The sequence below is a fragment of the Triturus cristatus genome, chromosome 8 (genome assembly GCF_964204655.1).
Source record: "Triturus cristatus chromosome 8, aTriCri1.1, whole genome shotgun sequence".
Taxonomy (NCBI): Eukaryota; Metazoa; Chordata; class Amphibia; order Caudata; family Salamandridae; genus Triturus; species Triturus cristatus.
In genome coordinates, this window is record NC_140591.1 from 661,295,237 (window position 1) to 661,320,399 (window position 25,163).

Consider the following 25,163-nt stretch of genomic DNA (forward strand, 5'->3'; position numbering starts at 1 on the left):
GGAAGAAGCAGAGGGTTAGCACACACCCATGTGCTTGCCATGTATAGTCATGCACAGTAATTAGAAGCGAGTGGGGTTTTCAGGTTTAAGTCTGTAATGCAAATACATTCAGCATCACTAAGGCTGGTTGCCCCTGCTGGAGTGTAGGCAGTCACAGAGAATACACACGGTGGTGGTCTGAAAAAAAAACAGCTTGGACATGTGCATTTAAATAAATTTAAAAAAAAGGTTTCAGAATGTGTCAGTCTGTAAAAGTGATTTCAAAGTGTAAAAAGAGATTTTCACTTGGCCCAAAAAAAAAAGAGCAGTAAGTGTGCTTTCAAATTGGCAAAGAAATTTCGTTTTGGCACTAATGTGAAAACATGACTCTGTGTGCATAGAAGAATTATAGGCAGAAATTTATTGCGTCTTGCTCTGGTGATTTCACAGTTGCAGTAGATGGAAAAGAGGAGCGAATTTTTGGGGGAAGAAGCAGAGGCTTAGCACACACCCATGTGCTTGCCATGTATAGTCATGCACAGTAATTAGAAGCGAGTGGGGTTTTCAGGTTTAAGTCTGTAATGCAAATACATTCAGCATCACTAAGGCTGGTTGCCCCTGCTGGAGTGTAGGCAGTCACAGAGAATACACACGGTGGTGGTCTGAAAAAAAACCAGCTTGGACATGTGCATTTAAATAAATTTAAAAAAAAGGTTTCTGAATGTGTCAGTCTGTAAAAGTGATTTCAAAGTGTAAAAAGAGATTTTCACTTGGCCCAAAAAAAAAAGAGCAGTAAGTGTGCTTTCAAATTGGCAAAGAAATTTCGTTTTGGCACTAATGTGAAAACATGACTCTGTGTCCATAGAAGAATTATAGGCAGAAATTTATTGCGTCTTGCTCTGGTGATTTCACAGTTGCAGTAGATGGAAAAGAGGAGCGAATTTTTGGGGGAAGAAGCAGAGGCTTAGCACACACCCATGTGCTTGCCATGTATAGTCATGCACAGTAATTAGAAGCGAGTGGGGTTTTCAGGTTTAAGTCTGTAATGCAAATACATTCAGCATCACTAAGGCTGGTTGCTCCTGCTGGAGTGTAGGCAGTCACAGAGAATACACACGGTGGTGGTCTGAAAAAAAAACAGCTTGGACATGTGCATTTAAATAAATTTTAAAAAAAGGTTTCAGAATGTGTCAGTCTGTAAAAGTGATTTCAAAGTGTAAAAAGAGATTTTCACTTGGCCCGAAAAAAAAGAGCAGTAAGTGTGCTTTCAAATTGGCAAAGAAATTTCGTTTTGGCACTAATGTGAAAACATGACTCTGTGTGCATAGAAGAATTATAGGCAGAAATTTATTGCGTCTTGCTCTGGTGATTTCACAGTTGCAGTAGATGGAAAAGAGGAGCGAATTTTTGGGGGAAGAAGCAGAGGGTTAGCACACACCCATGTGCTTGCCATGTATAGTCATGCACAGTAATTAGAAGCGAGTGGGGTTTTCAGGTTTAAGTCTGTAATGCAAATACATTCAGCATCACTAAGGCTGGTTGCCCCTGCTGGAGTGTAGGCAGTCACAGAGAATACACACGGTGGTGGTCTGAAAAAAAAACAGCTTGGACATGTGCATTTAAATAAATTTTAAAAAAAGGTTTCAGAATGTGTCAGTCTGTAAAAGTGATTTCAAAGTGTAAAAAGAGATTTTCACTTGGCCCAAAAAAAAAAGAGCAGTAAGTGTGCTTTCAAATTGGCAAAGAAATTTCGTTTTGGCACTAATGTGAAAACATGACTCTGTGTGCATAGAAGAATTATAGGCAGAAATTTATTGCGTCTTGCTCTGGTGATTTCACAGTTGCAGTAGATGGAAAAGAGGAGCGAATTTTTGGGGGAAGAAGCAGAGGGTTAGCACACACCCATGTGCTTGCCATGTATAGTCATGCACAGTAATTAGAAGCGAGTGGGGTTTTCAGGTTTAAGTCTGTAATGCAAATACATTCAGCATCACTAAGGCTGGTTGCCCCTGCTGGAGTGTAGGCAGTCACAGAGAATACACACGGTGGTGGTCTGAAAAAAAAACAGCTTGGACATGTGCATTTAAATAAATTTAAAAAAAAGGTTTCAGAATGTGTCAGTCTGTAAAAGTGATTTCAAAGTGTAAAAAGAGATTATCACTTGGCCCGAAAAAAAAAGAGCAGTAAGTGTGCTTTCAAATTGGCAAAGAAATTTCGTTTTGGCACTAATGTGAAAACATGACTCTGTGTGCATAGAAGAATTATAGGCAGAAATTTATTGCGTTTTGCTCTGGTGATTTCACAGTTGCAGTAGATGGAAAAGAGGAGCGAATTTTTGGGGGAAGAAGCAGAGGCTTAGCACACACCCATGTGCTTGCCATGTATAGTCATGCACAGTAATTAGAAGCGAGTGGGGTTTTCAGGTTTAAGTCTGTAATGCAAATATATTCAGCATCACTAAGGCTGGTTGCCCCTGCTGGAGTGTAGGCAGTCACAGAGAATACACACGGTGGTGATCTGAAAAAAAAACAGCTTGGACATGTGCATTTAAATAAATTTTAAAAAAAGGTTTCAGAATGTGTCAGTCTGTAAAAGTGATTTCAAAGTGTAAAAAGAGATTTTCACTTGGCCCAAAAAAAAAAGAGCAGTAAGTGTGCTTTCAAATTGGCAAAGAAATTTCGTTTTGGCACTAATGTGAAAACATGACTCTGTGTGCATAGAAGAATTATAGGCAGAAATTTATTGCGTCTTGCTCTGGTGATTTCACAGTTGCAGTAGATGGAAAAGAGGAGCGAATTTTTGGGGGAAGAAGCAGAGGCTTAGCACACACCCATGTGCTTGCCATGTATAGTCATGCACAGTAATTAGAAGCGAGTGGGGTTTTCAGGTTTAAGTCTGTAATGCAAATACATTCAGCATCACTAAGGCTGGTTGCCCCTGCTGGAGTGTAGGCAGTCACAGAGAATACACACGGTGGTGGTCTGAAAAAAAAACAGCTTGGACATGTGCATTTAAATAAATTTAAAAAAAAGGTTTCAGAATGTGTCAGTCTGTAAAAGTGATTTCAAAGTGTAAAAAGAGATTTTCACTTGGCCCAAAAAAAAAAGAGCAGTAAGTGTGCTTTCAAATTGGCAAATAAATTTCGTTTTGGCACTAATGTGAAAACATGACTCTGTGTCCATAGAAGAATTATAGGCAGAAATTTATTGCGTCTTGCTCTGGTGATTTCACAGTTGCAGTAGATGGAAAAGAGGAGCGAATTTTTGGGGGAAGAAGCAGAGGCTTAGCACACACCCATGTGCTTGCCATGTATAGTCATGCACAGTAATTAGAAGCGAGTGGGGTTTTCAGGTTTAAGTCTGTAATGCAAATACATTCAGCATCACTAAGGCTGGTTGCCCCTGCTGGAGTGTAGGCAGTCACAGAGAATACACACGGTGGTGGTCTGAAAAAAAAACAGCTTGGACATGTGCATTTAAATAAATTTAAAAAAAAGGTTTCAGAATGTGTCAGTCTGTAAAAGTGATTTCAAAGTGTAAAAAGAGATTTTCACTTGGCCCAAAAAAAAAAGAGCAGTAAGTGTGCTTTCAAATTGGCAAAGAAATTTCGTTTTGGCACTAATGTGAAAACATGACTCTGTGTGCATAGAAGAATTATAGGCAGAAATGTATTGCGTCTTGCTCTGGTGATTTCACAGTTGCAGTAGATGGAAAAGAGGAGCGAATTTTTGGGGGAAGAAGCAGAGGGTTAGCACACACCCATGTGCTTGCCATGTATAGTCATGCACAGTAATTAGAAGCGAGTGGGGTTTTCAGGTTTAAGTCTGTAATGCAAATACATTCAGCATCACTAAGGCTGGTTGCCCCTGCTGGAGTGTAGGCAGTCACAGAGAATACACACGGTGGTGGTCTGAAAAAAAAACAGCTTGGACATGTGCATTTAAATAAATTTAAAAAAAAGGTTTCAGAATGTGTCAGTCTGTAAAAGTGATTTCAAAGTGTAAAAAGAGATTTTCACTTGGCCCGAAAAAAAAAGAGCAGTAAGTGTGCTTTCAAATTGGCAAAGAAATTTCGTTTTGGCACTAATGTGAAAACATGACTCTGTGTGCATAGAAGAATTATAGGCAGAAATTTATTGCGTCTTGCTCTGGTGATTTCACAGTTGCAGTAGATGGAAAAGAGGAGCGAATTTTTGGGGGAAGAAGCAGAGGCTTAGCACACACCCATGTGCTTGCCATGTATAGTCATGCACAGTAATTAGAAGCGAGTGGGGTTTTCAGGTTTAAGTCTGTAATGCAAATATATTCAGCATCACTAAGGCTGGTTGCCCCTGCTGGAGTGTAGGCAGTCACAGAGAATACACACGGTGGTGGTCTGAAAAAAAAACAGCTTGGACATGTGCATTTAAATAAATTTAAAAAAAAGGTTTCAGAATGTGTCAGTCTGTAAAAGTGATTTCAAAGTGTAAAAAGAGATTTTCACTTGGCCCGAAAAAAAAAGAGCAGTAAGTGTGCTTTCAAATTGGCAAAGAAATTTCGTTTTGGCACTAATGTGATAACATGACTCTGTGTGCATAGAAGAATTATAGGCAGAAATTTATTGCGTCTTCCTCTGGTGATTTCACAGTTGCAGTAGATGGAAAAGAGGAGCGAATTTTTGGGGGAAAAAGCAGAGGCTTAGCACACACCCATGTGCTTGCCATGTATAGTCATGCACAGTAATTAGAAGCGAGTGGGGTTTTCAGGTTTAAGTCTGTAATGCAAATATATTCAGCATCACTAAGGCTGGTTGCCCCTGCTGGAGTGTAGGCAGTCACAGAGAATACACACGGTGGTGATCTGAAAAAAAAAAAAAGCTTGGACATGTGCATTTAAATAAATTTTAAAAAAAGAGCAGTTTGTGTGCATTCAAAATGGCAAAGAAATTTCGTTTTGTGACTGTTGTGAAAAGAAATGTAGTAATATATTTAAATACAATAAAGGATTTTTTTTTAGTTTTTTTCAGGTATTGCTGAAGAACAGTGAACAAAATTTAAGATGCCTACAAAATCTCGAGTTCAAAAAACGCTAAAAAAAAAACTATATTTGAGGACAACTGGAGGACCAAAGTTAGTAGAAGATGCTGATGTTGGGAAAAAGAAAAAATCTTCTGGTAAGCAAAAAAAACAATTCCTAAACAAAATATTGAAAACAAACAAAAATGTACAAAATGTCTGTTCTCGGAAAAATGTAACAAAACCTACAGAACAGCAAAAAATTGAGGATTTAGTTAATGCAAATATACCTTCTGCAATTGAAAAGTTTAACATAAACAGAAAAACAGCATTTAAAGAGATACGTAGAAAAATGTTTCAGAGAAGAGTTATGTCCAATTTGATAAAGGATATAAAGAAATATAAGCAAAAGGCTAAATATTATAAGAGAAAAAAAGAAATTGAAGCCATTGCAGCAAAAGCATTAGAATTAAAAAGGAAACTATTCATATTAATTTTGAATAGGATGCGTACATTAGATAAAATGGTTAATGTACTGAAATCACAAAGCAAAAGCAAAAGAGTAGTGAACAGAACAAACTTTTGTAAAGTGTTTTTAGGAAAGTGGATGCATAGTTCAAGTAGTGAACCTTTTTTTAATGAAGAAAGCTATTTTCAAAGTAATAGTTTGCTGCATGCAGTTGACACCAGAGGTCGTTCATACGAAGTAAAAAATGGTTGCATAATGGAGAAGGAGATAATGGTTCCAAGAGATGAGGTACAAGTGATGGCAGATGAGGCAATGGGGAGACGTCCTAAAGCCCCAGTGTACACTTGGAATTGTAGTAGTATTTGCACTGTGCGTCAGGAATCTATTGACAGATTTCGAGAGTTTCTAAGAGAATATAGTAAAAAAAGTGTAAAACAAAAGATTAAGGTGCTTCAAAGTCTGGATCCATGCAGAGTGAGAGAGAATACTGGTTTGCAGGGTCATTCTCTTGCTTGTCTATCTAGAAAAGTGTGCAATAGTGTTTTCCATCATTTTAGGATGCTGGCTGTTCATCATACTGAAATGAGAAAGTTTGTGAGACGGTTGTATTTTGCCAAAAGTCCAGCAATAAAGTTAAATGAATTGAATAGGGCTCTGTTCCGAGGAACGGTATCAGATGTAGAGAAGGTTGTTGATGAAATTCAGTTTTGTTACTTTGGTCCTGAAGAAAACAGTGCAGAGAAGGACACAGTAAATGAGGCAGAAGTGGAAGAGAATGTAGAACCCTCTGTAAGTAACACATTTAATGATCACATAACAAAATTTGCAATAGTCTCTAATGAAAGACCAAATGTTACTTGTATTTGTTGCCGCAGAACTCATTATAGAAAACAAACTAGGAATGTTGATCTCTACAGAAAGAGTGAAAATGAAGATAATTATAAGTGGATGGATTTTGCCACATATATATTTCTTGAAAATTGTTTTGAATTGGGTGAAGATCAGCGTATTTGTAAATACTGCTACAACAAGTTAGAGGAAAATAGAATGCCGACCAGAGCTGTACATAATAATTTAGAATTGGATGCTATTCCTGCTGAACTTTCTGAATTAAATACATATGAGTCTATACTCATTCAATGTGTTCATCCGTTCCAGACCATAGTACGTATGGAGCCCAAAACTGGTAAATTACCTCCTTCAGATTTACTGAGAGGTTTAAAAGGTAGAGTGGTGTATTTGCCCTTGGATTTGAAAAAAAATATGGAAACTATTGATGCGGATACTTTGGAAACTGAACCATTAATTATTCTGGTTAATGGTGTACCTACAAAGAATAAGAAGATTTGGCAGGAGCTGGTAGATGTGCGGAAAGTACAAAGAGCAAATTTGTATTTGAAAAAAAATAACAAATGGTATGAATCAATTTATATAGAAGAAGAAGAAGAAGAAGAAGAAGAAGATTTACAAGGAGACACAGAAACACCAACTGGACAAATTGAAAAAGTGGACAAGTCAAAGGAAGAAGAAATTTATGAACATTTTAGCATACATCCTCTCCATTCGAAAGAAGTTATGGGAGACAATATTGATCTCTTTCAGATGAAGAAAGCAAAAGGAAATCCCGTGAGTGTATGGGAGGAGAGCTTGGAAGCTCGATGTTTTCCCCAGCTGTTTCCTAAAGGAAAAGGAGGACGATACGATGAACGTCCAGAACAGATTCCAGCTTCTGAGTATCGGACTACAAGACTATATGCTGAAGATCCCAGATTTCGACAAAGTATCCCTTATTTGTTCCATCTTTTATTTGAAAGCGACTTGTCTGCACTGTCTTATGCAGTAAATCACATTTTAAAAAGTGGAGTACATTTACAAAATGTGTCTGCTAAGGATTTTATGGAGAAAGTGCAGCACCGAGATGATCATTTGGAAACACAACTGATCAATCTGATGGCTTGTCAGCGTGGGACAAATGAATATTGGTACCGACGCCATGGTGAACTAAAATGCATGTTACGCAACTTAGGAACACCAACATGGTTCCTTACCCTAAGCTGCGCCGAGTACGCTTGGGATGATTTACTGGATTTTCTACGAGAGGCCAATTCAAACATTGAAAACATCGAATACAAGACAGCAGGAGAACTGTGCTCATTGGATCCGGTTAATGTTTGCAGATATTTCAATCATAGATTTGAGGCTATGATGTCCTTCATCTGCAATAAAAAAAATCCACCCCTTGGAGAAGTAGTGGATTTCTTTTGGAGAAAAGAGTACCAGGCAAGAGGTGCTCCTCATATTCATATGCTGCTGTGGATCAAGGATGCCCCAAAGTTTGGAACAGATACTGATGAAGCAGTGTTATCTTACATTGAAGAATATGCAACATGTGCTATACCTAAAAGCACAGAAGAGAACAAGTTAAAGGAGCAAGTTCTACGTTTCCAAAGTCATCGGTGTGGAAAATACTGTCGACGGAAATACAAGAGCAAAGAAAAATACTACACTAAATGTCGATTTGGATTTCCTAGACCTGTTCTTACAAATGGAAGAGTCAACAGTTTTATGTCAGCTGTGAGACATACTATCACAAGAAAATCACCTAAGAATACCTACAACCTTAAAAGAAAAGAAGAATCAAAAAATATAAATGACTACAACCCAGTCATTTTATCCATGTGGAACGCTAACATGGATATACAGTATGTTGCTGACAATTCCATTGCTGTTGCTCGATATGTAACGTCTTACATTACGAAATCAGAAAAAACAGAATTGAAGGAAATGTGGGAAGAGATTTCTCACGAGAAGACTGTCAGTAAGAAGCTGTACAGTTTCAGTTTGAAGATGTTATCGCATCGAGAAATTGGATCCTACGAATGTTCAGATAGGTTATCTTCTGCAAGTCTCTACTCGAAGTCAAGAAGAATAATTTGGGCAAGTTTAGGCCTTGCAGCAATGAGAAATCGGGTACTGAAATCTGTTGGAGAAATTGAATATTTGGCTGAGAATGACCCAGAAAGTACAGACATATTGAAAACAAACATGTTGGACACATATTATCCCAAGAGAAGTCATCATCTGGAGAACATGTGTCTCTATGAAGTGCTGCAGAACTACATTTATTCACGGAAAGCTGCAGAAGACATCAACAGTGGAAAATATAAAGTTGTTGGTGAAGAAGGATGTTTGGTGAAGCAAACCAAAGGAAGTTTGATAAATCACCGGAAGCTGAGTTGCGACACTACCGACAAGAAAGAATTTTACTACTTGGCTCTTTTACAGTTGTTTAAACCATGGCGTACAGAGGATGAACTACTGGGAGAATTCCAGAGCTATGAAGATTCTTTTAATGCTTGCAAAGACAGCATACAATGCAGTACATTCTCAACTTATCTGCAAATGTTAAATGAAGAAATTGAACAGGAAACTACAATTGCAGCAGAAATAGCTAGAGACAGTTCTCAGGACAGCCAAAGTTCAGGAACACACAGTCAAGATCCCCTAGGACAACCAATCGTTGAAAATGAAGCATCAATAGCCATGAATGAAGTGGAAACGGCTATGAATCAAGCTCAAGAAGAATTTATAGACTTAGAAAATTTGGAAAGACAACTGAATCAAGAGCAGCAACAAATTTATGAAGAGATCAAAAACAAAATTGATCACGGATTTCTACATATCAAAAAAGAGTGCTCATGCACATCATTTCATCCAATCAGGATGTATGTAAGCGGACAAGCTGGCACTGGAAAAAGTTTCCTAATTAAAGTCATCAGAAGCTACCTAAAGCAAAAAACAGATTCTACTTTGTCTTGTGTGGTTACTGCTCCAACTGGGTTAGCAGCATATAACATAAAAGGAATCACCTTACATCGTTTGCTAATGTTACCAGTGGAGCATGAGAACAAAATACAATTCAACAAGCTAACTGGAGAAGCATCCTTGGAAGTTTCACGAGTATTGAAGAAGATGCAAGTTCTCATTATTGATGAGGTGAGCATGGTATCAAACTTAATGCTTGCCTTTGTGCATTTAAGAATGCAGCAAATTTTGAAGACAGACTATGACGTGTTATTTGGTGGAAAACACGTCATAGTTTTTGGCGATCTTTTGCAACTTACTCCAGTTAAAGGACAACCAGTGTTTAATACTGTGACACATGAAGACACAAAGAAGTCATTGGGAAGCATTGGAAATACAAATATTTGGTCCTTCTTTGAGTACAAGGAACTTACAACTAATATGAGGCAAGCAAACGATGAAGAATATGGAAGTATTCTGAAAGATATCAGGATTGGACTACTCACAGATGTTGGGAAAAAAGCATTACAGAGTCGGCTGCTACATAATTTATTTCCAAAGGAAGAAATAGTTGCAGAGAAAATATACAAGAATATTGCAGAAAACAAAAGTGTCATCTGCTTAATGCCAACTCTACGTGAATGCTCAATATTTAATGAGGAGCTTTTGAAATTGGAAAAGGAAGACATCAGGAAATTGGAAGCAGTGGACAAAATTGAGGATGGAAGAATTACAGTCACAGTAACAGGCAAACTGAAAAATAAATTGGACTCACTAGAGAAGAACATCTCCAAAACAGCAGGATTAGAAAAAAATCTTTATGTTTGCATGAACTGTAGAGTGTTTTTAAGGAGAAATTTGGATGTTGAGAAAGGCTTAGTGAATGGAGCGATGGGAAGAGTTGTGGGTTTTATTAATTATCAGAAAAAAGAAGGAATTGAATGTTTACAGATAAAATTTGATCAGATAGAGGAAGTTAAAGACATTTGTCGTTGTTCAGTTCGTTTCATGCTTGTGAAAGACTTATATGTACGTAGGAAGCAGTTTCCGTTTTCACTAGCATATGCTGTAACTATCCACAAGTCTCAAGGATTGACTGTAGATTGTGCATTTGTGAACATTGGTTCAACTGTGTTCAAAGAAGGTATGGCATATGTAGCTTTGTCACGAGTCAAAACATTATCAGGTTTATTCATGATAGACTTTGATGACTCAAAAGTTAGTGCTGATACAAACTGTGTAAAGGAGTATAATAGATTAAGAAGAAGCTATGCTCCTCATTTAGGTCAGTATCCTGTGTTGGAGAAACGTGTAGTTTCTCGTAAAAGGAGAAATGAGAATATCTGTAATGAAGATGTAGAGAAGAGGAAAAAAAAGAGGAGTGATGTAATTGCAAGCAAAAAGAATAAGGAAAATGAAGAACTGGTTGTAGGATGTCATTTTGAAAATAGCTCTGGTGTCAACTGCTACGCTAATGTAGTGCTGAATGTTGCATTTTATCTGGAAAGTTTGCAAGAGCAGATAATAGTAAATCAGGGAAAAAGATTCTGTTCAGAGCTCAGTCTCCTTTTTGAAAAGCTGAGTAAAGATAAAACTCAAATAGAAAGTGCTACTGAAATTAGAAAACTTTTAGATGTATGTTCAGGACGAACACAGTTTTCTCAAAATGAACAGCAAGATGCACACGAATTTTTGATGTATTTTCTTCAGGTAGTGGAAGAAGAAGGAGTTCCCATTGACATTTTTTTTGGTCTCTCTTATAAATGGGAACATAGTTGTGATAATTGTTATAATATATGTGGCTCTATTGTTGATAATGAAAGGTTTATTTATTTGACATTGCCAGAGAGTAAAACAGTCACTTTTGCAAAATTAGTTAAAGATGCTAATCATAGCATGAAATGTGGTGAGTGTAATTCTGACATGTTTTCAACATTAATTTTAAGGGAATACGGACAGTATGTAATTTTAATGATGCAACGATGTAGAGCTGATGGATCAAAATTGGATACTTTAATAAAGAAGTTTACAGGACAGCAATTATCAATTTCAGGAAAAACTTTTGTAACTGTTGCAATAATTTTCCATGATGGACCTACTGTTACTTCTGGACATTACACAGTTTATCTAAAATTTGAAAAAGGCTGGACACTGTGTAATGATTCCCAATTGATTTTCAAACAACGTTTGCCTTTTGATTTAGCAAATTCCTATCTAATCTTCCTGAAACCTAAATTTTAGAGAGATTTGGCAAGATCTGGACAAAATAATTTTACCATTTTACTGGATTACCATTGCAATTTTGTAGAAAAAAGATTTTTAAAATTATCATTTGGCCTAAAGGAAAGATAACCAATTGTAATGTGGACTTTTTTAAATTTTAATGCAATTTTCAAAAACCAATAATTTAGAGATAATCGGTAACTTCTGCACATTTTAAATTATGGAATGCTATTGGACTGCCATTGGAAATTTTTTCAAAAATGATTTAAAAAATTACTATTTGGCCATGTGGAAAAGTAAGCAATTCTATTGTGGACTAAATAAATTATTCAAAAAGTTTTCGTGAACCAAAATGTTACAGAGAATTGGTGAGATCTGGACAGATTAAACTTTAGAATTTTAATGGTTTTCCCTTGGAAATTTATTCCAGGAAAAAAAAAAAAATACTATTTGGCCTAAGGGAAATTCAAAAACATCAGAATAAGGCGGATGCCGAAACGCGTCATGTTTGCTCCTCAATAAACATTGACGGATATTGAAAAGAAACCCCTGTGAGTGCTTCTTTCCTTGGACACGATTTTAGGAAAACGGCGCGGGCATATATTTTCACGGCCGCACCTCTGGGATCAAAGCACTCGTCCGCGAGTGCGCTGGCTAGAAGTGCAATGGAGCGATTATATATATATATAGATATTGAGACAGTCATTCACTCTCTTACTCACCCATATACACACTCATCCACCCATACTGTCCTGCTCACATGCTGTCTTCAAAACACATACAAACAGTGAGTCACTCATTCATGCATCTATATGCTAGGTAATATCCCCCACTGAACCATACAGACACTCATACTGATACTCTAAAAACGAACTAATAACCCATATACACAGTCATGTAGCTTCTCATCAACCCATGCAGCCACTTATACACAAAGTGAGACACTGATACAGATATTTAAATATTTAAACATTACTCACTGATACTTGTATTCACTAAGATACAGTTAATAAGTCATTTATACAATTAATTTTTCAAAAAAAAAACATCCATTTAGACACTTATTTACCCACTTATCCTTCCATTAACCTTTAGATATACATATATAAAAAATATTTATTTTTCAGAAAGACACATATTCACTGGATGACGTCATCAGTGATGTCATCAGTGATGTCATTTGAGATGTCATCAGTGATGTCACTGACCATGTCATGATTGATGTAATATGTGATGTCATCAGCAGTGGATTGCGGTCGCGCGAGTTATAGTTAGCTGAACTAACTATAACGGGGGAATTTCAATGGTTTTGTACGAGTGAAATGTGCAGCTAACTATAACATGTGTGAAACCTATGGTTTTTTCAGTGAATTTGCAAGGTTTTTTAAATGCTAATTCGTAACTATAACGTGTGTGAAACCTATGGATTTTCAGTGAATTTCAAAGGTTTTTTAAATGCTAATTCCTAACTATAACGTGTGTGAAACCTATGTTTTTTTCAGTGAATTTGCATGGTTTTTTAAATGCTAATTTCTAACTATAACGTGTGTAAAACCTATGTTTTTTTTAGTGAATTTGTAAAGTTTTTTAAATGCTAATTTATCTATGTATTATTATATTTTTTATATATTTATTTTACAATAAACTACCTATGTATATAGTTATAGATTGACTGTATCCTGTAATATGGAATGGCTCAGCTCTTTTTTTTTTTAATATGGATAAAGTTGAACAGCATAGTTAATATCTTCTATAAGCTTATAAACAGTTTAAAATGTTGGTATTTTTTTTAAGGGCTTTTCATGGTGCGCGCACCGTGTGCGCACCGTGCGCGTACCGATTTTTTTTATCAAACAAAATGTTTTTTTTTTATTTACGAGTTCCTTTAGCGACCCCATGAGAAGGTCTAGGGGGTCAGGGAGTGTCTTCCCTGCCTCCTTTTTATGTTTTAGAAATCGGGTTCAAAGTTATTCATTTCTGATCCGTGCGAGCACCGTGCGCTCACGGCTGATTTTTTTTTTATCAAACAAAATGTTTTTTTTTTATTTACGAGGTCCTTTAGCGACCCCCTGAGAAGGTCTAGGGGGTCAGGGAGTGTCTTCCATGCCTCCTTTTTATGTTTTAGAAATCGGGTTCAAAGTTATTCATTTCCGATCTGTGCGAGCACCGTGCGCGCACGGCCGATTTTTTTTTATCAAACAATTTTTATTTTTTTATTTACGAGGTCCTTTAGGGACCCCCTGAGAAGGTCTAGGGGGTCAGGGAGTGTCTTCCCTGCCTCCTTTTTATGTTTTGGAAATCGGGTTCAAAGTAATTCATTTCCGATCCGTGCGTGCACTGTGCGCGCATGCGTGCGTGCATGTGCGTGCGTGCACGTATGCGTGCGTGTACCATGCGCGTACCGTACGCGCACCGTCTTCGTGTGCGCATGCGTGCTTTGTGTGCGCATGCGTGCGTGCTCTGTGCGTGCTCCGTGCGTGCTCCGAGTGCGCATGCGTGCGTACTCCGTGTGCACACGCGTGCGTGCTCCGAGTGTGCATGCGTGCATGCTCCGTGTGCACACGGTGCGCGCACGGCAAGTCATGTTATTACGAAACAACACTTTTCATTGGTTCATAGTAGTTTCTGTTCCAGAGAGAAGGTTGCTGAAGAGCTACTCCAGTGAAATGGCAGAACACCAGTCATCTTCAGACAGTGAGGAGACCTTTCAAGAACTACCAAGAAAGAGCAAACAGAAGCACTCTTTTATTTGGAATTATTTTACTTTTCCAGAGGGGCAAAAAAAAGTGAATGCGCCAAAGGTCACTTGTACAATTTGCGGAAGTGTCCTGTCTAGAGGGGATCCGGCCAAAAAATACTCCTTCAGTATTTATTGCATGCTCAGGCACTTTAAATCAATGCATCCAATTTGGTATGCTCGTGAAACCACAAGAGCCCTAAGGGAGCACCCTCCACCTGGACCTTCTCAGCCGAGCACATCATCTGCGGCCGCAGATTCACCATGCACCAGGCCTCTTGACATCCGGCCCTGTTCCAAAAAGTGCACATTCATTGCAATGTGTGCAATGAGGTAATTTGCTACGGAGAGAGTAGCATAAATGTAATTGAAAACCGTACACAGCAGCACACATGCTCCAGGGCATAATTTTTTATTTTTTTTTGTTCCTGTTGAGCAGTTTTTGATTCCCAGTTTTGTTTTGGTGCTGTAAAAAAATCCAAAAACAATAAAACATTGTTAAAAAACTAAAAAAAAATTATAAAAGAAAAAAAAGACTAAAAACACTTCTCCAAAAAGAGCTATATACCTAATATACTGTTTTTTATTTTGATTGAATGAATATGTACTGTATACATGAATGATTGAAATGACTGAGTGAAGAGGAGGAAACGACAGACAGAATGAGTGAGAAAAGGAAATTATGAACAGTCATGAAAGGGAAGTGAAAGACTGACTGCAACAAAAGGACTAAGGGTAGAGGATACAGATAAGAAGAGTAAATGAGTAAGGGAATGGCAGTGAGTAATGGAGAGAGAGGGAGGGGGGAGTGAGAAAAGGAGAGTAGGGGACGGAGATAGGAAAAGGGAGTAACAGATGAAGCGGATGAAGTACAGCAGGGTAAAGGGATTGAAAGTAAGAGAAGTGGAGTGATGGGAGTGAGGGGAGGGAGGGATTTAGGAAACTGGAGTGAGAGAAAGGGAGTCAGGATTTCAATGAGCAAAGCAGAGTGAGGGAGAGTGAAGGAAAGAATGTGAAAAGGTGAAGGGGTGTGAGATACAGACAGGAGGAAGTGAAGTAGGAGAATAGGAGTGACTATGAGTAAAGGATAGTGACAGTTAGGGAAGGTGAGGGAAGGAGAATGATGGAGAAGGTTAAAAAATTAGCATAGATGGAAAATGAGTGATGGAGAGAGGAGGAGTGGTAGAAACAGCGGGGCAGATGTATAACAAACTAACGCAGCACAGTGCAGCAAGTAATTTTGCTGCGCCGTGCTGCGTTAGTTTCGAAGCACAGAGATGCAATATATTTACAAGAATATATCGCATCTCTATGCTTCCCCAGCGTTGGCGCAGAAACTGCAGCCATGCGCCGGCGCAGGCTCCCTTGCACCATGCTGCAAGCATGCCTGCGTGGTGGGGAGATTGTTCTTCTGCAGGAAGGGACACCTTCCTGCACAAAAACAATCACAAGAGGCTTTTTCCTCTTTCAATGCGTGCTGTAGCACCTCTAGGGTGGCGTAGCATTCACATGTCTAGTTCTATGGGTGTTGCGTGGGAACACCCACAACAACACCCATTGAACGCCCCTTCAACGCACAGTGCTTATTTTTTTATGGGCCTCCCCCACTTTAATATTTAAAGAAGCCCCAGTGAGGTAGTGGTCCCAAGGGCATAATAAGCCCCAGGGGGGGGCACGAGCACCCCCTCCTATAATTACAAATGCCCCTGGGACCTGGCCCATCTGCTGGTGCTGATAATAAACAAAGCGAGGGAGCCCGCACTTCATTTCTTTTTTACTTTTTCAGCTGGATCCGCAGGTGTTTGTACCCTTCCCCCCTTCTTTAAAAAAAAAGTTGTGGAACTCGGTTCAACCAAGTCCCAAGATGACTGCCAACACTTCCTCGTTGAAGTGTTGGCAGCCAATTACATTTCAGTAGGGTTAAAGTAGGCTGATGGGCTCCCAGATATCTATATTTTTTAAACTTAAATATCTCTGAAACTACTGAACGGATTTACACAAAATCACATAAAGCAAGCTTTCTGGATCAGCATCTAGCTTTCTGTCAAACCTGGTGTAATTATGTTCCGTGGTTCCAGCTGTAGTCGTTTTAAAAAAATTAAAAATCCCAATAGACATAACGTGGGGAAAACACGTTTTATGACCTCCCTTTTTTCTCGGCCCCCGCTTGACAGATCAGCCCGAAACTTTCAACAAAGCAGCTGAACCAAAAACAGGAAGATTTCTTAAAATTGATTGGCAAAACAAAAAATATTTTTCTTATGGCAGTTTTAGTCCTAACTTTAACTACCTACTGGCGATATAGATATATATATCACTAAAAAAGCCAAAGGTTACAGTGACATTATAGCTAGGCTCAAGTTTATATTTATATTTAGCTGATCTAACTAGAACTTGCACCCCCGCAATGCACTGCTTATGACATCACATGTTTACATCAATTTGAAATTCATTATTTGGATATATTTTTGTATAAATGATGAATCTCTCTCAATTTTCTTCAGTAGTAGACACTCTAGGATGCACGTTTTTTTCCCAGTTCTTGTTATACTAATATTAGGGACTATAGGACGCATGTACAAATTTGTTCCCATTGCAAATGTTGTGATTTACGAAATCTTAGCCTTTAATACATGAAAATAGTTTTAGGGTATGTACAAAACAGCTTGGTGTATCGCAAAATTAGTATCCAAGGACATGCCGAATATCAGTTGGAAGGGGTGTGTTTAAGGCATCCCTTCCAGTTTGCGTTTCCTTAAAATATCAATCAATTTTAAAGAGTGGTAAACCTTTGGATATTTGAATGGGGCCTGGATATATCCATTACCCTTTTTGCACCTTAACAAAAACATATATTAGGAGAGACAGTGGTGCTTTAGACCCCTGCTTACTCCTAATGAAAAGTTTGCAAAGCTTTTCATTTTTTTAAACACATCCTGTTCCCCATGCAGCAAAAAATAAGGATTGCTTTATTTAAAAGCAATCACAGACACAGTGCTTTGCTTAACCCAGCAGGCCACTATCCCTGTGATGGCAGCGAATTTTAGTAGGTTGCAATTTTAGACATACCTTATTAATATTCATCGGATAGGTTGAATTGCAACACACTACCTAATAATAGAAAGGTTGTTTTTCGAAATGCCAATGCATTTGATAAAAGTTGGTGAACAAATTGTAACCACTTTTACTGAATGCATTATTTGTACATGCAGCCCTATATTCTTTGAAGGTCTCAAAAAAATCATTGTCAGTTTGAACTCTAGGAATACTATGGCAGAGGTAAACCTTTTTGTTACTATAAATACTTCACAATTTGGTGCATCATGGTGCTATCTTGACAACTTCTGTTGCAATTCTGCCTCTCCATCTACCAAGTGAGATCTCCTATTACATTTCTTGACATTAGAAAAATGTAAGACTGTCAAAGAAAGAGTGGTAAACCCTTACAGAAAGGTGTAAAATATTTCTAACTTTCAGTGAATCAGTCGTCAATATTTTAGAACCAGAGTTTCCATTTCCACACTCATTGTGTAAATTCCATGATTCAAGACAGGATTGGAAAGAATACCATGCAAGAGTTCACTCCAGATTGACTCCTTCCATTGTGAGAACAGATACTCTAAGGTAGCAAGCTCTGCTCCCTTGGTCGACTACTCAAAATGTGGCATAATGTCCCCTGGTAGTGTCACAGTGAACATCCATCTCCCATACTAGCGGATGGACATTTCACTAGCTAAGTCTATATAAAAAGTCCCATCAGCTGCCCTGATGAGGAATAAAGCCATAGTGACCTGCCACTGTACAGTATGGAACTGAATAACCTCGTACGTTGGGTCTATTCAGTATTTTCATTCTGATGTTTATTCACTATTAAGTAATCACTTACTCACAATTTAGAGTCTAAGAAAGAATGGAACCAAAAGATGTGGGTGTTATTTCAGCAAGATGGCCCTCTGATTTGAATGCTCGTTCTTGGCAAATGTTGTCTTCAGAAGGCCAGCCTTGCTTTCTACCAGGATTAATAAACTGATTATCATACATCCATCAGCAGTACTTTGAGCTTAGAACTGATATTGCATGCTGTGAAAACATTATTAATATTTGTCTAAAATGTTATCTATTTTCCAAAAAGATCAGATTAGAACTGTGAATAATTAATAAACTTCCAACATTTCTGTAACTGAATGTGCAAAATAGTTGTTGGAAAAAGAACGGTTGCAATTTGCAACAAGAATTTTTGAGAAAAAAAGAAAGAATTATATGACCAGACTTAGGTACTAATAGGTTGCTTCATGAAATTGCAATTGGAAGAGAGCCATATTCTAATTTACCTCATGAAAAGTAATGATGTAGATAGCAACATCTGACTAACTCCCATTGTTGCTATCACAGGGATTGTTGCCTGCAATGGTCAGCAGACCACCATGTATATGATTGCCTCAAATAAAGTAACCTTAAAGGAAGCAGGGCTGTGTTTAAAAAAAATGCTTCTTATTTTGAAAAGTTTACAAGTTGTTCCCTTAGACCAGTGTCTATTCCACCCCAGATTTTTACTTTCCCAAAATGCCCCTTCCCTTTGGTGAATAGCTTACCACCCTAACTTGGGAGTCTGTAGATTTTCAATGTTTTGCAAACAGGATTTGGTCGCAAATCTTTGAAAAATCGCATATTGATTTGTTATTGGGAAGTGACCCCTGTTACCCACCCCTTCTAAATGCCAAACTGGTGTGAGATGTGTCAATGATTTGCGATTAGTACCCGCCCCTTCCAAATACCAAATTGGTATGAGATGTGCCAATGATTTGTGATTAGTACCCGCCCCTTCCAAACACCAAATCAGTATGGGGTCGCAATCCTATTTTAGGAGTCAATAAAGGTATACCGACTTCTAAAATATAATTCCTAGAAAAAAGCTATTATGTGGTGGAAAACTAGGAATAGGAGTGTTTGTGACTATAAAGTAGTTGTGTCCATTCGTCCCTTGATTCCTGAAGTCAAACAGTTGCAATTCCCTTTTTCACAGACAGTGAAAAATAATCAAATTGAGGGTTTATTGCATCCAGTTGACTTCCTATTTACTCAATCAATCTCACTTTAAGGTATAGGCCTGATGCCTTTTCCTTTCAGGCTACTGTGCTGTAGTTATTCGCAATCTTTTTAGCAACTCCAAAAGTAAAAATGTTCTTAATATGGTGCTGGAGCATTTTAATTGCATTTAATTTGTAAATAAAGTTTGATTCCTCAAAGGCTCTTCTCTGCATCTGTTCGGAGTGTGAAATGCTCTGTAGCAATGACTATAGGCCCAATTAAAAAATCACATCTACACTCATGGCAGAGGCCCCGCAATCGTGGCGGGGGCCCTCACTTGTGGTGGGACCTCCGCAATGAAAAACTGCAGATTGGAGGTCCCGACACGAGTATGGGACTTCCACCATGAGTGCAGAGGCCCTTTGTGAATCAGGCCCTGACACTTTACAGTTTTGGTTCACTCTCCCTTCTGTTCACCAGGGTGCCAGATGTACTAGTTAATCAGGCCGCAAATGGCCCACTGGTCCTCAATTCAGTGTCCCTGCTTTAGACTATTCTCAGTTTAACCTTAACCCCACCCTGTGTGCTCTTACCATGTTATCTTACTATCATTTTATAAAGCAAGATTAATTGGTTCTATGATCTCTTTGCAGAAATTTATTTTTATGGACAATGCTCAATGCATTATTGCCTTTTTATAACGTTTTAATCAAGTCATTGCTCAGTGTATTCCTTAACTCTGAATCAAGAAGCTTTCCACCACATCACTAGAGAACTGTAGTCTTCTGTTCGGTTTGTTACAAAAAGCGAGCATTGGTTACTTTGTGAAGCCATTGTTCTTTCTCTGTTTCTGACATACTTACCCCCACCTTCAGTCCTACTCAACTTCCATTCATCTGAAGGTAAAGAAAGATCATTATACTAAACGTAATTCTTTAGTTAGCAATTTACGGCAAGTTATAAGGGTTTCCCAAATTAATGCTGTTCAAATGGGAAACATCCATCACAATGCAGTCATTACATTGTACTGCTTTTACAACGCATGCCATTACAACGCACTATAAGGTAAGTAATGGAGATTTTTTAGTTTGAGGGCAGGTATGGGTTATGGAGTAGATGGGAATAGTCATTTTTACCCCTACACATTCCAACACTTTCCTTACTGTTGCACTCACTGGAGTGGGAATAGTAATTTTACCCCTACACTATCCAACACTTACCCTACTGTTGCCCTAAAAATAATATGCGTTGTAATGGTGTGCGTTGTATAGGTATGCATTGTAATGGAATGCGTTGTAATGGTAGTTTTAAAAAATGCGTTGTAATGGCATGCGATGTAATGGTAGTTGCGATGTAAAAATTGCGTTGTAAAAGCATGCGTTGTAATTGTTTGCATTGTATCATCACATATTCGTTTCAATAGCTCTGTCAATCCAATCACAAGTAAAAGAGGACATCATGATTTATATATGTAAGACAATATTGCCCTTGTGGGAGAAGTCAGTAAAAACAGTGTGAATGAAAATTGCACGTGGCAATGAGTAATGTAAAATTTAACATTCATTTTGAGAGAGCAATCTAGGTGCATTTATTGTCTATTTACCATCACAGGATTTCACATGTAACTAACGGCCCTGTTCTAAAATCTAATGGAGAGTTAGTTTTGCCAAGTTTTAAAATGTAAACATAACATACCATAAGCCTAATGCCATTTCAATGGGCAGAAAGGTTTGAATTTCATTACTCATATAAATACACTGGCTTAAGAGATGTACACAATGTTAAGTATGGATCTAGTTGCTGGCTTTGGTATGAAGCACAGATTAAATGTGCCCAACAGGCTTTAATTAGAGAGTAGCTAGTTGAAACAAAATTGCCTGTTGGAGCTTTTTTTGAATGGGCGTACATAGATGAATTTACATTTTTTTAGAATACTGCTGCTGAATTTAATACACAAAAAATGAAATACAAGGTCAGTAAAATGACTGTCTTCATAACAGAAATTATTTAAAGCTGACAGGATCTATTCTGCCTGAACATGTAAACACTACTAATCCAAAGAAGGATTAATAAATAATTTCAAATACATTTTGACACCCTTTGATCCATTGCAACCTTAGAAACAAAATCTGAAATAGCTTAAAATAGAGAATTACATTATTTAAAGCGTAACTTCCAACTAACTGAACTCTATGTTCGAATATTAATGCCTTTTTGTCAGGTTTAGCCATTCTATTTGGAGTTACAGTTTTGGCTTCGTTTGAAAGTAGTAGTAGAAAGAATATTCATAATTTAAAATTATAGGTTCAGTACGACCTGACTAACTCATTGTGAGAGTCTACTTAATTCCAATAGGGCCTTGTGGCTGGTAATAAGAGTTATGGGTCCCATTTGAATTATAAGAATACCTCTGTTTATTTCAGTTGGAGATTCTGACTGATAAAATCAGCCACATTCTCCTAGAGAAAATAGTGAGCAAAATGAGGAACTTCCAGGGAATCAGAATTGTAATTCCTGATTCCCTGGCATTGCCTGTTTCTCAGGCAAATCTAAGGGTTCCACCAGTAATCTTTATAAACGATACCCCTTGTATTAATAACTCAATGGGATTATCTAGCAGGCATAAACCTTTGGCACTTGTAATGAGGACCCAAGAGGGTTATTTGGAAGTTGACAGTGATTAGAATAATGCCTGGTAGCTTTGGTAACTGATGTATGTATGTTGTGATTTAGAGCAAGACAACTGACTTATTGTCAGACAAGTGACTTATTGTCAGTGAAATTGCTCCCCCACCCTTGCCGCTCCACCATCAAGTGAGGCCCTCCTGAGCCCCTGCACTCTCGAGTGTTGGTGTTCAAGGCCCTCCTCCACCCATAGGCTATACCTGCGCCTCACCCCTGGTGGTCCAGTGGACTTCTCTCCCCTTCTCTCGCTCCACTCACTCTGCCAGCCTCTTTACGTTCACCTCTGTTTTTTAGCCTCTTACTCTATTCCTATCACTTCTATCACTTTTTTTCACTTATCTACCACCTTTCTTTATTTTTCAGACTTTGCGCTGTTTTTGCCTCTTTTTTTGGGCACCTCTCACCCATTTTCTCCTGCCGCTGCTGCCCCCGTGGCCACTCCACCCAGCGCAACCAGCCCAAGTCAGTGTCCATCCTTGCTCCCGCCTCCCAGCTGTCCAGCCCTCCCCTACCCCTACTTAATGGCGGCCGCTGCACACTGTGCCACTGGCGTGCCAAAGGCAAGCCCTTCTGTGCCCAACCGTGACACGACCACAACCAGCGCCAGAAACCCCAGACCTCCGACCCGACAACGCTACAACCCAGCGACGCTCCACGCACTCAACCCAGGTTGCAACAATGTGCAAGCTAGCATCATCAGCTGACACCCATGGACCCTTCAGCTGTCACCACTACTGGCACACCTGCAGCACTGCAAAGACCACGGATCCAGCACAACCGTCCCATAAGAACACAACCGCACGGAAGACCCTTTAATGCATCCTCCTCAACGTCCGATCCCTCCACAAATACGCCAGGGAAATCTGGGACCTCCTCAACAGCACCACCCCGGACGTCGCGTTCTTCACCGAAACCAGGACCAGCACCACCTCGAGACCAGACATCCCAATCACCATTCCCCAAGTATACAAGATCTCCAGAAGGACCGCCCCACCCACCCTGGAGGGAAAATTGCCATTATCCACAAATCCACCCTCCGGATGAGCACACTCCGTGATGAGCCCACACACCTGATGGAACACCTACACTTCAAGATACAGGCCAGCCCTACCACCACCCTCTGATGACCCTCATCTACCGACGCCATGAACCATTCATCAACTCCATCACGGACATCATCTCCCTGCAGGCCATTGCGTCCACCAACTATGCCTTACTGGGAGACCTCAGCTTCCACCTAGACAACCAACTAGACCCCAACACCACATCCCTCCTGGACAACCTCCACAACATAGGACTCCACCAGATCATGACCGAATCCATGCACTCAGCAGGACACACCCACGACCCCCTCTTCACAACAGGAAACTCCATCACTTTCAGCCACACCACCAAACTCCCGTGGACAGACCATCGATGCATCCAATTCGCCGTCAGAACACCCACCATTCACAGAACCCAGCACCTGCTCCCACGAAGAAACTGGACCAAAATCACCAATGACAAGCTCACCTCCTCACTCGGCAACTCCACCCCACCATCACAGATGACGACGACCCCAACACCGCAGCCCGAACTCTGCACAGATGGATCTCCGACTGCGCCAACACCATAGCCCCCTTATGAAGAACAACAACACACACGCCAAGAAAGCCAGATGGTTTACCACTGAACTTCGAGAGTCCAGAAGCACATGCCACCACCTCGAAAAAGCCTGGAGGAACTCCAAATCCACCGAAGCCCACAACAACTTCAGAGCTACCACCAATGCCCACCACCAACTCATCAGAAATACGAGAAAAATAGCAATCAAAGACAGAATCACCACACACAGCAAAGAACTCTTCAGCATCATCAAGGAGTTCGTCCAACTTACCAGCGAATCTACAGACATCCTTCCCTCACAAGACCTCTGCGACAAACTCAGCACCTTCTTTCACCACAAAATCAACAACATTTATGACAACTTGAATGAAGGTAGCCAACACATTGAACCCTCACCAACGAACCCCGACACCCTGAAGCCAATGATTGACAGCTGGACAGCCCTCACCACCGAAGACACACTGAAGACGAAGAAGTCAATCCACTCTGGGGCCCCCAGAGACCCCTGCCCCCAACACATCTTCAACAGAGCTGCCAACACCATCGCACCCATGCTTCACAACACCATCAACCGCTTCGTAGCGAACACCTCCTTCCCCGACTACTGGGAGCACGCTGAGATCAACCCCCTCCTGAAAAAACCCTTGGTGGACCCCACAGACCTCAAAGACTACAGAACCATCTCCCTGCTCCCAGCAAAAGTCATCGAGAAAGCTATCAGCAGCCAACTCGCCACCTTCATCGAAGAGCACAACATCCTCGACTCCTCTCAATCCGAAAAAACCACAGCACAGAAACCTCCCTCCTTGCCGCAACAGGAGACATCAGATCCCTCCTGGACAGAGGAGAGACAGTAGCCTTCATCCTCCTTGACCTCTTAGTAGCTTTCGACACAGTCTCTCAACGCACCCTAACATGCAGACTTTACAACGCAGGGATCTGGGACAAGGCCCTCGACTGGATCCACTCTTTCCTCTCCGGCAGAATGCAGCGGGTCAGACTCCCTCCTTTCCTCTCTGACCCTACAACAACCACCTGCGGAGTCCCCTAGGGATCCTCCCTCAGCCCCACGTTGTTAAACATCTACATGACTCTGTTTGCCCCTATCGTCAGAACCCACAGACTCAACATTGTTTCATATACAGATGATACCCACGACACCCCGTGGAACAACACCTGGAGGCCCCCAACCCTCTGAAACCCACCCAACCCGATGGACCACGCACGCAACCTCAGAATCATCCTGGACTCTGAACTCAAAATGGACTGCCAGATCAACTCCTTCATCCACATCCTCTGCATCCTACGCAAGACCTTCAAATGGATCCCCTTGAACACAGAAAGACCTTCACTCATGCCCTCTTCAAGAGCAGACTTGACTACAGAAACGCACTCTACACCAGAATAAACAAAAACCTCACCGCAAACTACAAAACATCCAGGACGCCGCCGCAAGACTAATCCTCAATCTGCCAAGACACTGCCACATCCCCCCAGAACCTATGCACACTCCACGGGCTCCCCATCGAGGCTAGAATCACCTTCAAGATTCTCAGCCACGCACACCAAGCCCTCCACAACACCGGACCAGCATACCTGAACAGCCGACTCGAATCCCACGCACCCCAAAGAACCCTATGA

At 39.8% G+C, this 25,163-nt stretch overlaps 1 protein-coding gene across 1 annotated transcript; it reads left to right on the forward strand.

Moving 5' to 3' along the window:
- The first annotated feature begins 491 nt into the window (after positions 1-491).
- LOC146802522 (uncharacterized) lies at positions 492-21,916 on the forward strand. Its single transcript, XM_085623767.1, has 4 exons — positions 492-1,011; positions 1,939-2,866; positions 3,795-6,754; positions 21,656-21,916. Exons 3-4 carry the CDS (start codon positions 5,015-5,017, stop codon positions 21,914-21,916), a joined length of 2,001 nt encoding a protein of 666 aa, XP_085479893.1. The 5' UTR covers positions 492-1,011; positions 1,939-2,866; positions 3,795-5,014.
- Positions 21,917-25,163: the final 3,247 nt, after the last annotated feature.